The 13688-nt window shown below is 38.5% G+C and overlaps 2 protein-coding genes across 2 annotated transcripts; both read left to right on the top strand.

The window, feature by feature from the left end:
* The first annotated feature begins 838 nt into the window (after window positions 1-838).
* Window positions 839-4879, top strand: LOC114553882 (SUZ domain-containing protein 1). Its single transcript, XM_028575317.1, has 4 exons — window positions 839-1118; window positions 2680-2729; window positions 2833-3102; window positions 3202-4879. Exons 1-4 carry the CDS (start codon window positions 1068-1070, stop codon window positions 3311-3313), a joined length of 483 nt encoding a protein of 160 aa, XP_028431118.1. The 5' UTR covers window positions 839-1067; the 3' UTR covers window positions 3314-4879.
* Window positions 4880-6692: 1813 nt separating this feature from the next.
* necap2 (NECAP endocytosis associated 2) lies at window positions 6693-13100 on the top strand. Its single transcript, XM_028575305.1, has 8 exons — window positions 6693-6990; window positions 8186-8286; window positions 9990-10094; window positions 10824-10905; window positions 11270-11378; window positions 11528-11672; window positions 11772-11862; window positions 12059-13100. The coding sequence occupies exons 1-8, from the start codon at window positions 6896-6898 to the stop codon at window positions 12102-12104; spliced, it is 774 nt and encodes a 257-aa protein (XP_028431106.1). The 5' UTR covers window positions 6693-6895; the 3' UTR covers window positions 12105-13100.
* The last annotated feature ends 588 nt before the right edge of the window (window positions 13101-13688 follow it).

The raw sequence follows: 13688 nt of genomic DNA on the forward strand, positions 1-13688 counted from the left end.
ATAATAATAATAATAATACTGGTCTTTGGTGGTAAATATTATAAATGCAAATAAAAAAAACACTTTATTTATTTAACAGGTGTTGTTTTGTAATATCATGCACATTTAATAGTTGCCAAACAAACCACTTGGCAATAAATGTTTATGATTTCTGATTCTGATGATGCGTTCACGTCACTACCGTTCATTTCCACATTCAACTGCTAATTAGATACTATAAAGTTTGGTATTTTGCTGATCCCTGCCATAGACTGTAAATATTAATTAACACCTGTTAAATAAATATTAACAGTCTATGATCCCTGCAAACGGACGGGTAATACAATATTTCACTTTGGGCCTTTAGCTATATAGCTAGCCTGTTTTGCCAGTGGTCACTGGCCGTGGTGTTGAACGGAAGTGCTGCGAGGCTACATCCATGGGCTAACCTCACTATCTAGCGATAACTCTCAGTGTTCTCTACCAAAAAACAACAAGTAGTGTGGTGGAGTGAGCGTATCGCTCACTTTTAGCTAAGTGTCAAACATAAAGCGTTACGCAATTAAATTGGCTTTGTCATATTTAAATTACTTAATCTTGCCGGTTGATTGTCTTGTTGAAAGCTAGCAATGTGACGCTAACGTTAGCTACCTTTCCTAACGTTAATATAACGTCATTTCCCTTTCTGTGTCAAGAGGCACTGCTTAAGTGGTAAACCCTAGCTAACACAATTGTCAACAATCCAAAACTTGTTTTTCCGTCTGAGATGCGTGTGGATTAGCTACACCGGTAGCCGGTTGATTTACCGAGGTTGACATTAATTTACGCCAAAATTAAAGTAGCAGGCAGCCGAGGGGGGGGGAGAGAATTGTCCTCAGTAGAGCATTAACGTTACGCTAGCAGGCCAACACGCGGCCAAGCTCCGGTTTGCGAACTTATTTATTCTGCCTTCATCCAAACACAAAAACCCGTGAGATTGTGCCTGCGGGTCTGCGTGAACTCTGCCCACCGTCCCATGTCCTCTGCGTGGATGGGAGATAGTTAGCCGGTGGAGCCGAAGAAGTAACCAGCCAGCAGATCTGTTAAACATGGAGGATGAAGAGGTTGCAGAGAGCTGGGAAGAGGCAGCGGACAGCGGGGTGAGAAACACTAATTGTGGAAATATTCCTATAAACAAGATTACAACTTTATTTCTGTTTGCCAGTCACCTAGCAAGAATCCGCGACCGCGATACGCTAGATGTTTGTGGCGCCTGAATACCTGATGTAAACATGTTTTTTTGTTTGTTTTTTTTCGGCTTGTTTTCTCATCAAAGAAATGCAGCTTGTCTTCCTGACTGAGTCTTGCAGGCCTTGCTGTCCCATAACGACACGGGACTGAGCCTGGCTTAATTTCATTCTGTTTACTCAACAAAAGGATTTTATGATCTGTGGAAATTCGAATAATATCCATTAAAAAAAACTTAATTTTTACAAAGTCGACTTTTTCCTATGATTCCCCCATTTTTTTAAACCCGCCCATTGCGGAAATGACAGGCTGCACTGAATCATTCATAGACAGTATATCATCATTACAATACACCATACCTGTGTAGTATGTTTAGGGCTTTTTAAATAGTATATTTTGAGTATATGCAAATAGATCTAGCAGGTTCGTGTAGTGTAGAAGTAGCGTGTTTTGGTAGATTGAACCAGTTTGATTTGATTGACTTTCCAAAAGGTATCGTTAGTGCATGCCAATCTTACGCATTTTGTTCACTTGTGATAGGTTAATTATTTAATTTTTTTGGATGACTCCTGTCATTGAGGCACAGTTTATAGCTGAGTGTTGGGCGAATACAAAATTACACTCAGGGGGGGAGGGGGGGTGCGATAAAGCTTTTCTTACAGAAGTGTTCCATGTAGGGCTGAGCAATTAATCGAAATGTAATCGTGATTATGATTTCGGCTCCCAATGATCACAAAAACAATAATCGAGAAAAACAATTATTTAGCTCATTACGTTTTGCAAGTAAACTGTTATTTTCTCTTGTGTTCTGAAAAAAAAAAAAAAAAGTTTAAATAGGAAAGGTATTAAGGCAAATTTTACAGTTGTGTTTTCTTACTGTTGATTTATTTAACTTTTCCCACTGTTTTTTAAGTTCAATAATTGCAACATCTTTCCAGAAGTCAAGGAGTAATCGTGTTAAATTATCGTGATTTCAGTATTGACCAAAATAATCATGATTATATTTTTTCCCATAATCGAGCAGCCCTAGTTCCATGACTGCTTTGAACGTAATTGATCATTTCCAGTGTCAGTAAAACCATTGATTAGTGTGTCTTGGTAGATGAACCAGTTTGATTTGTGATAAAATTATCTTTTACATTTTCAGTGGATGCAAAAACATGTCCATGTCACTTTTGTGACAGTACATTATGTTGTTGTTGTTATTATTATTATTATTATTATTATTATTATTATTATTATTATTATGGATATAATGTAATGGTTGAGTTGCTCCATTTTTTTTCTTCTTTTTATCCTGATGAGCAAACTGAGATCCACCAGCTGGCAACGTGTTGATATGATCTGATACTGGGATATGTTTACAGTTTAAGATCTCATGAACATGTTTGTTATACAGGTCATTGAGACAGATAATTCACTTGTTGAACAGTAATACAAAGGTTATAATGTGTAAGTATGTTTTCTCCTCAGGAAATAGAGAGAAGGCTTGAGGCTAAACTGAAAATAAACCAGGAGGCAAAGTAAGCAAAGAGACAATTTATCAAAAATGTTCAATACATGGTAAGATTGCACAGAAGTTTTTTTTCCAGTAATTTTATTCCTATTAAATTTTTACCTGTACAGGAAGTCCAGCTTGGGTTCAGGTGGCTCACCTGTTCGAACTGCTATTGTTATCCAGGATGACTCTCTGCCTGCAGCACCCCCACCACAAATTAGAATTTTGAAACGTCCTTCTAATAACGGTACTGCAGGAAACCTTGCATCCTTGACCCGTCCCTCGCAGCAGATGAAGTCTTTGGCCCAGCGGGAGGCAGAGTACGCGGAGGCCCGAAGAAGGATCTTGGGTAGTGCGTCTTCAGATGATACGCCTCAGGACAATCCATGTCAGGACAGGTAAGAAATTACAACAATTAATTCTCACCGTAGATAAAACGCCTAGATGTGAAAAAACACTGTAATTTATTTATGTTTTATTTCTCCTCATATCATTAGGCCAGCTCGTATGAGCGTGCAGCAACCATCAGAACCAGTTCGTCCAAACAATAATGTGATCCGCCAGCCCACTGGTCCAGATGGCACCTCAGGCTTCCGACTCTGCAGATAAGCAGGAGCTACCTGCGGCAAGGAGTCAGCTGCCTCCCCGAGAGGGCATAAAGGGTGGCAGTTAAGGGGGTTGTGTGTGGTATAAAGAGCAGAGTGGTGGGATGACACAAAATTTGACAGACTTTAGAAATATGATGACGTAGCATGGATTGAAATGAACTTCTCCACCCTCTCTCTACTCTGCTTACTGGCATGGTCTTTGCCTTTCACCTTGTCTTTTCCCTCTGTGGAACGCTGCAAGGGGCTGGCAGAGATCAGCCAAAGATCTGAAACCCCTTCTGTTCCACACTGTGAACAGGCTTTTGCCTCACATCCCTACACACTGTGATACTTTGATGTACCATGAGGTGCCCTATGATTTTAAGCATGATTGGCCGCCCGTGTGCCAGGGCATCAGGTGTCTGTCTCTTCAGGGAGAATAAGGAGAGCTCGTAAATCTGGGAATTCCCCGGAGAGGTACAAGCGAACAAGCTGGCCTTTCCACTGATGGAGCTTGGATCATGGCTGGGTGTCCACCGGGAAGCTGGCCTCAGTTTGTTGGGTTCAGTGGAAATTAGGTGCTTGACAGTGCTGGGATTTTACTGTGTGTTCAGCATCTTAAGTGCAAGGTGAGAGAAAGTCAAACTGATCCAACACTAGTGTAAAAGTGCACTGTACTAAAAAGTGCGTTTTAATACTGTAGTTGCATAGCAATGGCAGAGGCCCAGCCAGCACTTTACACAGTCCACAGGCCTCGGTTTGGCAGTGGTGGCTATGAATAGCATGCCTGGTGGGCACGCAGCCTGTGGCCAAAGATTATAGATCGGAAGGACAGAATGTCACTAAATCTAAGTTTATTCAAGCAATAAAGATGAATTTACTCCCTGGATTATTTTTTATATATTGCCTAATTACCGGTGCTGTGTTTTGTTTTAAATTAGCTTTTGTTTCAAACCGCTGATATTGTTTCTTCATGTTTGTGGGTTGTTTTGCCGAGACATAATATGTTTAAGTAAGGAGATCGGTAGTGTATCAGAGATTAGATGATGTTGCCTGCATAGGAAACTTTATTGGTAGTGTCATATAAAATTTTATCAAAGTGGAAAAAGTCAGACCTATTCATGAATTGAAAATCTTACGTTATTGTGCATAAATTTCCATGTGTGTGTTGCCTTGCTGTTTCTAATCAGAATGGCTAAATTGGAACTTCTTTTACGGCCAACTGCACTGCATCTGCCTAGGACGGAGGACTTTTAACTGTTTTGGCACCAGTTGAAGTAGTATATTGACTGATTCCGTAATTAAGCTCTTTGGTCTTCAGAAAAAAACTATTTGATGCTCAGCATGGAGGATGATATAGCCACATGAGAATTGCGTTAATTTTGAAAAGGATCAGGGAAATTTGTGGTGAAAACTACATAAATGATCACAAAAATATTAGAAATCTCATCTTTTGTGTCCTTTTAGAATGAAGCCAAATTCTGCTGCCTGGTTTGATGAATGTCTTTCATTGGGTGTTTTTCCACACAAAATGGACTTTGCACCATTGTTTGCCACGATTGAAAATAAAAGTTTGCAAACCATGAAATCAATAATCTCATCAAATACTGATGAGTTACCAGTACTGACAATTTTTGAGCCCTTTGACACTTGTATGCCTTAAATGACAAATGATCCCTGGTTACATACATACACTTTACAATGGGTAGTGCTTGCTAATCTTAAACTTTTTGGCCCTTGTGATAGGTTATTTTATTGAATGGATCCTATGTCACTGAGGCACAGTTTATAAATTCAAAATCACACTCCGTAAGGGTGCAATAATGTTTTTCTTACCAAAGGGTTCTGTGACTGCCTTGACCATAATTTATCCAAATATTTTCCAGTGTCAGTAAAACCATCGATTGGAAATATTCACAAAGAAAGTGATGGATTTAAAGTATGATTAATGGTAAATTAAACAACTTGCTTCTACACTTACAGCATACTTATACAGTAAATATGGCTTAAACTAATATAAGTTGTCCATTGCAGCTCCAACATCACAATATTATTGTTATATACATGGTTTACTTAATATAGTATTACCAAAGGATCAGCTTCAATGATTGAAATAAAATAGATTTGTAATAATTTTAAATTGATAATTAAAAGCAAAAGCCCATCCCTTATGTGATCCACACACATGATGCTTTGTTTCAGTCATTCACAGCCACTTGCTACTTTGAGGCTGTTTTGATGTCATTGTTATTTTTTGAAACTTGAAAAACAAATGAAATTTGAATACCCTTTAATAAACACACTTCAAACTTGTTGGTTCTTGAGCAGAAAGTTGGATGACTTTGAAGCATATATTGTTTCTAAATTACTTATTGTGATACAGATAGGATTAAACTGAAAATGGTTCATATAAATACAAAATATTCCCCACTTTGACTTTGATTATTAGAGGTGAATTATTATTCATAATTACATACTTTTACTAAAGTAACTTTTAATGTAGGACTTTAACTTGTAGACTAGTATGTTTACAGTGACATTAGTAGTTGTATTCAATAGTAAAGGATATGAATACTTCCTCTACCACAAGTCTTGTTTACAAACTTAAGAACGGTCAGACAGGGGAAAAATATAGACGTTCATGTGGCTCCCAGCTCATCCCCAGAAATGAGAGAGCAGACAGGTTGGCAAAAGAGGCAGTCAAAAAAGGAATTGTTGAAGTCAATATTAAATTATCAAAAGCAGAGGGAAAGGGTATAGTGTGGAGCACTGGGATAACGCAATAAAAGGAAGATGTTAACACTCAATCCAAAAAAAGAGTAGGCATGTTAAGACGTAGGGTAGGGGAACAACAAGGAAAGGGCAAGTAACAATAAGCAGGCTGAGAATTGGGCACAGTAACCTTAACATTAGCCTACACTTTTCATTATGGGAAAAAAATCCAAAGGGTCTTTGTGATTTCTGCCTGGAGGCTGGAACAGTTGAGCATGTCCTTCTGTCATGCAGAAAATGTACACAGGAAAGGCAAGAAATGGTGACAAAATTACAGGAAACAGGGAGATCAGATCACACATGTTAAAAGTATATTAGAGTGTGTGGAAACAGTGGTCAAGGAAGGAAAATGTTAGTTAGTTTTTTAAGTGACTGGACTGGAAAGTCGGCTTTAAGATGAATGGAACACGAGGGAGGGTAAAACCATAGACAGTATATAAGGGTAAAACCAGAGCCTGTCTATGGAGAGCCTGTTCACTCCCTATCTCACTCCCTATTACCGTAGCCCCATTGTAACAACCCGGTATTTTCCCGAGAGTGGAAGTTCTCCCCTTATTAGACATTCACTGGTAAAACCATGGATGTATGATATATAGCTATAAAAACTGAAGGAGGCAGTAATGGGTGCCAACTTCCGTAAAACCTCAAAGAAGAAGAAGAACTTGACCACTGCTCAAATCATCCTGACCATACGCGGCGCTGTTTGCATCGAGCACCGCGGCACTTTTTGGGATCTTGCCTGGTCCAGTCATAGGCATAGGGTCCTGTAGTAGAGAGGTGTGAATTGAAAGTCGGAAGTTGGTTCTTTTGATAGTTAGTAAAACTGGACAAAATGGCAGAAGACAACAGTTATGAGTCAATGCTCTGCGTAAAGCCCGAGGTTCATGTTTACCGGATCCCGCCTCGGGCTTCTAACCGTGGATATCGGTAAGATGATGAGAGAGTAAAACGTTTTTAAAGCAGTGAGCTGACGAGTCTCAGTGGCTGCTAGACAAGTGTCCGTCGCTAAGCTAATTTAATTCGATGCATCCATTATCGGACAAGCAATTGTTAGGATGTCTTTTAACTTTTCTTTATTTCCTTGCAAAGTGACGGTTGCAGCCAACACAGCCAGTATCTACTAAGGACTACAGACATAGCTAGCTGATACTTGCGCTAGATGCGCTAATAACGTTAGCATTGTTTCCAAACGCACATCGCTGCTATAACGTTAACTGTTATTAGCTTACTGACATCGGACACAATCATCCCGACTTTGTCAACAAAAAGTTCCTTGACTGCGACTTACATCTGCTGTCATTTAAAAAGTTAACGTTCGTTGTGAACGACATTAGAAATTATGACATTGCTGATAAATGTTGAGCGTTGAAAGTTTAAAAATGGCAGGGCTCGGTATATGTCCGATAATGGATGTAGAGCTCTGTAGTTAATGCTAGCGGTTAACGAACTTTAGCTAAGTGTCCACGAAGTGTCCGTAAATTGAGTTTGCGTGATGATTAATTCAACAATAAATGCATGGACTAAACTGTAGCCAGTTCAGTGCAATGTGTGCTTGTTTTGCTGACAAAATTATCAAAAAATACACCTATGAAAACATTATCTGACGTTAGCTAGAGGGGATACCTTTCTACCTAACGGATGGCCTCTTATACTCTTAATATAAATAAATTAAGTTGTTGTCAGGTTGAGTCCAATTCTAATGTGACAGGCCGAGAAAGAGCAGCCTGATGTATTTCTACATAAAGAAACTGTCTTGGGCATTAATTCTTTAATCTTGGAAACAGTAGTTGGACAAAACAAAAAAAAACGTAACTCAAGGTCCACTTACTAGCCTTTTCCGGAGCTTTCCACTTTATCCCACGGTCTTCTTCCATGGATCGGATTTGCTCAGATCTCATGATGGAAAAAAGAAGACCGCAAGTAGTGGTTGAAAGCACCTGAAAAAGTTTCTAAGTGGACCTTTTTTTTTTTTTTTCTCTTGTCACATGAAAGCCTCATTTTAGTCTTCCTGAAACCTTTTATTTTCACTTCCTCCTGCTGTGAAAAGCTGCGGCTGCCTGTGTAAAAACCGTGATCAAGTCAGCCACTTTCATGTTGAGATGTGTGCTTCCTGTTTTTCTAGTGCTGCTGACTGGAAGCTGGATGAACCTGCATGGAGTGGCAGGATGAAAATCACTGCTAAAGACAAGATGGCCTACATTAAGTTAGAGGACAAAAACACAGGTAAACAAACTGACATCTCCTTGAAGACAAATGTTATGTGTCCATAATTCTCCACATGAATTCTTTGTATGTCTCTTAACTAATGTCACCAAGATAAATTGCTTACAGTTAAGTTTTTACGCAACCTTTTACAAGAAGAACTGACTCGTTTAAGTGAGTCTCTTAACTTTCACCACCACCGGGGTACCAAGTGTAAGTAAAACACTGACTGTTTGAGTAACTGTAGAGTGAGCCATCATTTCCATTGAACTTTAGAGAAGACTTGATAGTGTAGCCAGAAAGATGGGGAGAAACCCTCACCAGTTTAGCCATGAAACGGTGAGACTGCCTCGTTGCTCTGTCTAACTTTGTTAGTGTTACACAGATCAAATGTGTTCACAATTAGGTGGCAGAAGATGGTGGTTTAAAAATGTTTGAGACTTGAAACATATGGTACACAGCGGTGTTGTAGTCAAGACCACCTAAACCGAGACCAGGTCATCCCCAAGACCAGAGTGTATCGACACTGAGACAAGACCAAGACTTTGAGGGCTTGAGACAGAGTCAAGACCAGGACCAAGGCAGGGCAAGTCCCACACCGCATGACACAATAAAATGTGGAAAATGCTAACCATAGGCACTCCTCAAATTTATCTGAAAGATCCACATTCCCATAAAAAAACTAAAGATTCTTCTTCATTCTCCTCATTTTATTGCCATTAGTGTATCAAAAACCATAAGGCAGTGACCGGTCTTAAAATAAAATCCAGTCCTCTTTATCTGAGACTGAGACAAGACGGAGTAAAAGTGTGGTTGATGACGCGACCCGAGACCTTTAAAAAATCGTCTTGAGACCAAGGCTGATCTCTAGTACTAAAACACTGGTACACAGCATGAGTGAACCTGGCTGCAGTAGTATTATCTGATGGATTAAAAGGAATAATAAATTACCCAAGCTTGGTAAACCACCCTGCACACAAAAATGGGACTGATTTGATCATAAATCAGGAAAAACGTTTTCTTGGCACTTGTCTTGGGTGCCCACCTTGAACTGTGGTGATTTGTATAGATATTCTATGCTGCTGGGTTGAAGGTACATATATGTATAATAGAAGTCCTAGTCATGGATGTAAACTGAATGGTTGGCGGAGCCATACAACCGTGAGGCGGTAATTCTAGTTTTCCTGCCATGTTTGCTAAGCATGTGCTCAAGTTATAAATGCGTGGTTTGGTTTGGGTTGTAGTTGTACAGGTGAGTATCTCCTCTGGTGAATTTGCAGCAGACTAGAGGCTGCAAGTAGTGCTGCTGCCCTTTTCAGAGTTAACAATTCAAAATAATCCCTGAAAAGACTTGCCAATTTTACAATTCCAGTCACATTTATCATCGAGAAAATGTGTGTGTTTGTCACAGTGTGATCAAAGAGCCTTTCAACAAACTTGCGATCTTTCTTTGTCCTTTGCAACCAACCTTTGCAGAGTCTCACTATGCAGAAAATAACCTTAACCCTTGTGTTGACTTCGGGTCATGTTTTATATCATAAAATATAGGACGTAGAAATAAGCGCTGAAAATGTGTAGAAGAAAAATTTTACAATTTAAAACGTTGGAAAAAGCAAAAACAAACTGGAAAAAACAAAAAACTGTTTTTTTTTTTTTTCTTCAATGTTGACAGGAAGACAACACAAGGGCTAAGGCACCATTTGGTCTATTTGTTTTTTTTGCAGGAGAGTTGTTTGCCCAAGCTCCAGTCGAACAGTATCCAGGGTGTGTAGTTGAATCAGTCACAGACTCCAGCAGGTATTTTGTGATCCGGATAGAAGATGGCAATGGTAAGACACTTTCATCAGAGACTTTTGGAAATAAGAAGTAGGTGGATATAGTGTACCAAAGACATCTCAAATGTTATGTCACATTTATAGAAAAATGCATTATATCAGTTTTAATATAAATGTAGAAATTTCTTTTAAATTATATAAGAAAAACATGACGGACTGTGTCCAACTGGTCATAACTAGATTAATAGTACATCTTTTCTTTTTCAAGAGAATCGGTATTCGGATTTGAATTGTGGAAGTGAAATATTGCATTAGCCTTTCAAAGACAATGGTTGTGTCGGTTTCTACATTTTAAAAACTGTATGTCTTGGCTACTTAAAATTATTTTGAGTCTGCTTCATTGATCACCGTGATCCTTAATGTTATATCATAGTGACACAAGTCTTAAGGTTAACTTGGCCTGGTTTTTGGCCATTTTCTCAAGTCAATCACAGGAACTCTGTCTGTCTTTTACTGTAGTTATCAAGTGTCAGTAGGTGGAAGTTAAAAGGGATTTTTTTTCTTTACATTAAGGCGCCATTTATAGCATTATCTAGTCTTAAGTGTAAGACAACCCGACTTCTGTAATTTTCAGGTGTAAAAGTCTCATTCAAGCTGAATGGTGTAAAACAAAGGCCCATACTCTCCCTTACTGCAGGAATGTGTATTATATACTGTATATCTTTTATCATGTGATGCATGAGGTACCCTAAGCCTCCTGTCTTTACAATTACTTTTATAAAGGACGTCATGCTTTTATCGGTCTGGGTTTTGCTGATCGTGGTGACTCATTTGACTTCAACGTAGCTTTGCAAGACCATTTTAAGTAAGTTATCTTACATAGCCTTTTTACTATCTGATCTTTGTTAATACATACGACCTGAAAATGAACACTTCTGTTTATATGACCTGGTATATGTTTAAAGGCACATCTTGCTACATTTACGTGAATATGTTTAAATGTGATACAACATTAATACTTGCACATTTGTCCATTGTGCATATCAATAATTTGTTTTCATCCTAAATGAGTGTAAAACAAGTCCACACACATGAAACCTTTGTAGATGGTTGTGTTTACAATACTTACAATACTGATGTTTTTGTCATCTGTATCTTGCTACTGCAATGACCCACTCCATCAACATTATTTTAATGATAATTATTATGCTTTCAAACTGTTTCCAAAGGTGGGTAAAGCAAGAAGGTGAGCTCGCAAAACAGGAAGCTTCTGAGAGCACAGCACCTAAGCTGGACCTTCGCTTCAAAGAGGGACAAACTATCAAGATCAGCATTGGGGTGAGTCACTCCAACATCACCAATGTAAAGGAATTACTAAAAGGAATACTGTAAATACTACATTGAACATTGAGAGATTCTATGAAGAAAAGAGCCACTAATTAAACAATAAAGATCTTCAGAAATTCCCATGACTCTGTCAATCGCAGAACATCAAGAAGAAGGATGCAGGTGGAGCCAAACCCCGGCCAATGGGTGGGGGTCTACTCCCACCTCCACCAGGCGTGAAGGTTGGAGGTGTCATACCGCCCACTCTGGGAGAGCAGACAGTCTCAGCTGTACAGGCTAACACTGGTGATCACCGTGCTATTGTATCAAATAAAAAATAAAAATTTAAAACCTCTTCACATGATTTTAAATGTATTCATGCTTTCAATAATTGTTGTTCTCCAGATCCAGCCTCTCTTTTTGACTTTGGGTCCCCTGGCCCTGCAACCGCACCCAGCTCCGACATGTGGGGAGATTTCACATCTGCAGGCTCCAAGTAAGTTTTTCACAAAATGTCACCAGTATTTTTTTTTGTCTGTGTACTAATCCATCTTGTCCATCTGTCACATTTGTTTGTTTTAACATGATTAGTTTTTGATTATTTCACACTCATCATCATCATCATCATCATCATCATCATCATCATCATCCTCATCATCATCACACTCCTCTTCCACCCCTCTCCTCCACAGCTCCAGTAAAGATGCTGTCAAATCAGGATGGGTGCAGTTTAGTTGAGTGGTGAGAAATACTCAGGTTCCATACATTCCATGGACCGGATGATTGTGGCAAAAAGAAACTTAAAGAGAGGAACTGTTGGCAAACTTGACTGGCTCATTTGTTCTGGCTGCACTTAAAGAATATGTTCACATAAAATATAGCCCGCAGAGACCACACACTCTGGAGAAACAAACCGTAAACATGTACATATTTTTTTATAATCTTCCATTTGTGTCACACTCTGCTTTTGAAGTGGGATCTTTGTTTGATTTTAGAAGGCAGGAGAGAACCCTAAATCATCATTGTTGGAGAATGTGCTCTCCTCAAGACAAATGTGGATGGTGGTGGTTGAAAGGACAGATTGTCTCATTACAATAGCCAGATGAAAATGTCTATCCATTGCCTAAACTCAAATGTTCCCTTATTTTATTTCTATTATCTATTCCTAGTCACTGTTAGTCTGTCCAGAATCAGATTTGATTGTGATTTACAACATCGTGCTCCCATCATGCTGTTATCTCATTACACCAGCACCACTCATCTCATAGTTGTTTTTACCATTTGGGGAAAGTTAGTTTACCCATTAAAGTATCAGTTTTCTTTAGCTTTAACCAGTAGGTGTGTGTGTGTGTGTGTGTGTTTTGTTTTCAGTTGCATTATTTCCAAGAGATCTTGCAAAGCTATATTGATATTTGATTATTTTTACATTAAACCTCTTAAGCCTTCCTTAAAAAAATACCCAGATTTTTTTAATCATGGTGTTGGAAAAAAGTCCCGATGGCCATTTTTTGTCTGTCATTCAAAGTTTGAACATATTTCGTTCATGATTGTTTTTGTGTATGCCCTGCATATGTCTTGTTGCTTTTAAAAATGTGCCTTTTACCAAATAGAAATTTCCTCAATCTTGTCGCTAATTTGCGTCGAGTATTTGATTAAGTGCCTTTCTGAAAATTATCTGAAATGTATAAAATATAAACCTATGTCTTCTTGTAAATAAACAATATATTTCATTGACTCTTGATTTCTTTTTATTGGTGAACTAGTAGGCATGTGAGAGGCTAGAGTTCTTCACAGCTGCAAGAGGTTCTCTTGTTTTAAATAACTAACTTATTAAATGCATTTAAACCATGTTAAATTTGGGTTTGTTGAGTTTATAAATGTGTTGAACAGTATTTCAAATTCATCAAGTAATACAGACTATTAGGCTAATATGATTTCTTCTGACTGTGGAGTGATTTTGTCACATCAATCTGTCGACCTAATATACATTTGATCACGGTTTACCAGATCAGTGGCACTCATTATTTTTTACAATTGAGACTGGTTATTTGAGGGAAATAAGACCCTTTTTGTCTAAAAACAAACTTTAGAAAGCCTAAATGGTGTAAGTTTTTGAAGACTTCAGAAATCAACATATCTCCGCTAAGGTAATGAGGCAAATGGAATTATATGTAACAGCACTTACAGCCATAGTAGGCTACAGGAATTCTGGGATCCATGTTATTGCGAGCTTCCTTAATATTTCTAACTAACTAAAAATGAGTCATTTTGTCTGGATAGTGAGACTTGCTGAGGCTCAGGTTTTTTTTGTAAATTGATGTC

Source organism: Perca flavescens, chromosome 4 (genome assembly GCF_004354835.1).
Source record: "Perca flavescens isolate YP-PL-M2 chromosome 4, PFLA_1.0, whole genome shotgun sequence".
Taxonomy (NCBI): Eukaryota; Metazoa; Chordata; class Actinopteri; order Perciformes; family Percidae; genus Perca; species Perca flavescens.